Genomic DNA, 3,311 nt, shown 5'->3' with positions numbered 1-3,311 from the left:
CTAACCGATATGGAACTTCACATATTTATCCTATTCATTATTATTATTATTTTATGTTGGAGTGAGAGATTAAAGTATTAAACCTTAAACTTTTATTTGAGGAATTATGGTTTTAACAATTTATTACAATGGTTTTGGATGTAGTTAGGAACATTAAATTTACAAGTAAAAATTCTTTCCATTAATATATTAACATTCCTTTAATGCAGTTCTGTACATTCAATCCGCATATAAAATAAAAAATATTATGCATGACCACAATCAATATATATATATATGTCATATGTGTGTATATTCGTATGAAAAAAAAATAAGATTACAACCAAAAAAAGGAGATTTATGTAATTTTCTTTAAAAAATATTAGACAGAAAACTTGAGTTTTAATTAATTTATTTTTTTAATTGTTTGGGAGAGGAGAGATTTTGTGTATGTGATATATGTCTTCCACCATAACCAATTCATATCAAACTCTCAGTAAAGAATGGGATCTTCTGTTCACTTTTTTTCTTCCATTTCTAATCTTGTATAACGGAATTTCATTTCATCTCTGGAAAGCAAAGCGGTTATATTTTTTTACTTAGTTTGTTTTATTTCTTTGCTAATTATGCTTTTAAATGAGTTAGTATATAATAAACAGTGAACATGAAAATGAAGATAAAAAAAGTGATTGAAGACCCAAAGCTCCTCAATGAACATCATTTCCAAGCATGCACCTTTATATATATGCGGGGAAACAGCTAGAGCGCAATTACCTAGCCGGTACTTTATAATCAACACTAGGGACAAAAATGCTTACACATGTTAAAGCGTCAACGCTCCTGGCATTCTTTTTTAGAACAAAGGTTACAGGTATTCAAATCAAAGCAACGAAATGAAAAAGTTTCACCATAAATACTTTTATTTATATATAGCGTTCAATTTCTCCACCCCAAAAATGGAGGAGGGACCAATATTACTGTATATAAATGTAGGAAAAAACCTTGAATCCATTTGACTTTTGAAAGGTCCACATTATGTTTTTTTTATAGAAACGACCTTGTTTAGTTTCATAATTATTAGATCATTCTTTAGTGTTATTATTATTATTATCCTATATTTTTGTATAAGTTATATAAATAATTAGCAAATTAGATTATTATTTTTGTTCATTGACAATAACGAAGACTCTAGTTAAAGAAATTAAACCTGAACATAGAGGTTAGAGGATCTGTAAGTTTGAAGAAAAGTCAATCAGGAGTATTTGCATTAATAATCATTCAACATGCGCAACAGAAAAGCTATAACATATCCATTAAACAGAAATTTATTGAAGACAAAAAAATGTTACATTGAAGAATTATTTTAAGCTGTAGATTTATTTTTAAGTTACAATCAAGAAGAGAAAGAGTAAACAAATTAGAGATAAATTCTCAATATATATTTATATATAAAGACTTAAATTGAAAACAGAAACTAGCTAGCGAGAGAAAAAAGTAATATGACAAAAAAATAGGAAGAAAAACTAGAATTACACAGAATGGAGAGAAAATAAATAAATAAATAAATATATATATATATATATATATATATATATATATAAGAATAGGAATGAATGAAATGTTCATTCCTTAGAGATTAACACACATTTCTTAAGAAAAATGTGTAATGAACATTTCATTAGAACACACTACTAATTCATCCCAAATATGATCGTACAAAACATTTCTGAACGGTTGAATGCCAAAGCTAGTTGCATCATTTTAGTTGCTAATTTCGACATGCATTTGGATAGGAAGAAGAATAAATGAAATAACAAATCTCGCAAACATAAAAAGACAACATTTTCCTTAAAAGAAAAAGAGAAGAAAAAAGAAAAATATACAACATGCACACAATTTTAAAGAGTAACATAGGAGATATTTTAAAGAGTAACATAAGAGATATCTTAAAATAATTTTCACATAGAGCACTGCAAAGGTTTCAAATACACTGGAAATAGAACCTGAAGCATCAGCAAGTTTCTACAGACGTCAAAACGATATTTAATGTCAAAGTTCAGACCAAAGCAATGCAGGGAATATCTATATATATATATATATATATAGAGTACTCCATAAAAAGAGACTGCAGTAATGTCAGTCGGGACAGCACATGCTTAGTTTCTGTTGCAGCTCAGACAAATCAATACGGTTTATATCATCAACCTGCGAAACAGTGTAAGACATAATTCTCGCATTATGATGATCATAAACTAATGTATTAGAAACTCTATGTGGTAGAAATTTAGATTGTGGATGGTGATCCATATATATATATATATATATATGAAAGTATTATGAAATTACCTCGGCTTGAACTGTGTGAATCAGCGTTCCATTTGCTCTGGTAGAAGCACACCTCACCACATTCAATCCTTCTTCAAGAACTAGTACTTCAAGCACACATGATAGAGGCAGATCCTTCCCTCTAAGGCCTCCACTACTTATCACAATCTCTATTCCACCCCAAAAAGGCCGAATTACAATCGAGTTAGCCAAACACTGCTTTTCTGAACTACTCTCACTTTTGGGGCTGCTTGTTGATATATTTGATGAACTTTCAAGCTTATCTTTCTTTACCGTAAGTTGCTCGATCTTGTTCTTCATGTTATTTATATGATTCACGGCTTCATTAATATGGTCGGAGACCGAGCGCTTTCCCTGTTAATTTTAATTTTCATCATTAACAAAACCCTAAATGCAAAATCAGAACCTCTCACTGTCCTGATCTCCAATATCCATATGCCAAAAAATGTTTCGTATGAAATTAATCTTGTACAAATAAGCAAAAATATAATAACTACTGTGCAAAATTAACCTAGTTAGTAAAGTTGTACTAAAAACAAAATTAAGAAAGAAATAATAGCCAGCGAGAGAGAAAAACAATTTGTTGACCTTGATCGATTCAGAAGGCAGCTGGGATCGAAGTGAAGCATTGAGTAATGCCATTTGCTGCCTTCTTTGGCGTTCACTGTCCCTATGCATCATCTTCTTCTTATCATTTTCGCTGCTGTTTCTTCTGTTGTCCGAACCAGACATAGTTAGTTTTAGAAGCATATATATTGCTGGCCTTTCTATTTTTTTTTTTTTTTTCCTTCCTATTATCTTGGCGTGATTAGTTCCCTCTAATCATCGTTCTGACACAAAATCAGATCTTATTGGATAATATGTTCTTCGTGGGGATCGAGGAGGTTTGGAATTTCAACTCATATATATCTTTTTTGGAATGAAAACAGTGAACAGAGACACTGTGATACAAGGTCTTTTGGTTGAAAGATTTTAAGGGGAAAAAA

The 3,311-nt window shown here is 30.3% G+C and overlaps 1 protein-coding gene across 1 annotated transcript; it reads right to left on the bottom strand.

Moving 5' to 3' along the window:
• Positions 1-2,115: 2,115 nt before the first annotated feature.
• Positions 2,116-3,084, bottom strand: LOC107414385 (transcription factor bHLH118). Its single transcript, XM_016022498.4, has 3 exons — positions 2,914-3,084; positions 2,326-2,679; positions 2,116-2,184 (listed from the first exon to the last, which is right to left on the bottom strand). Exons 1-3 carry the CDS (start codon positions 3,073-3,075, stop codon positions 2,116-2,118), a joined length of 585 nt encoding a protein of 194 aa, XP_015877984.3. The 5' UTR covers positions 3,076-3,084.
• Between the last annotated feature and the right edge of the window lie 227 nt (positions 3,085-3,311).

Source organism: Ziziphus jujuba, chromosome 8, assembly GCF_031755915.1.
Source record: "Ziziphus jujuba cultivar Dongzao chromosome 8, ASM3175591v1".
Classification (NCBI taxonomy): domain Eukaryota; kingdom Viridiplantae; phylum Streptophyta; class Magnoliopsida; order Rosales; family Rhamnaceae; genus Ziziphus; species Ziziphus jujuba.
This window is presented reverse-complemented; position numbering and strand designations above follow the sequence as displayed.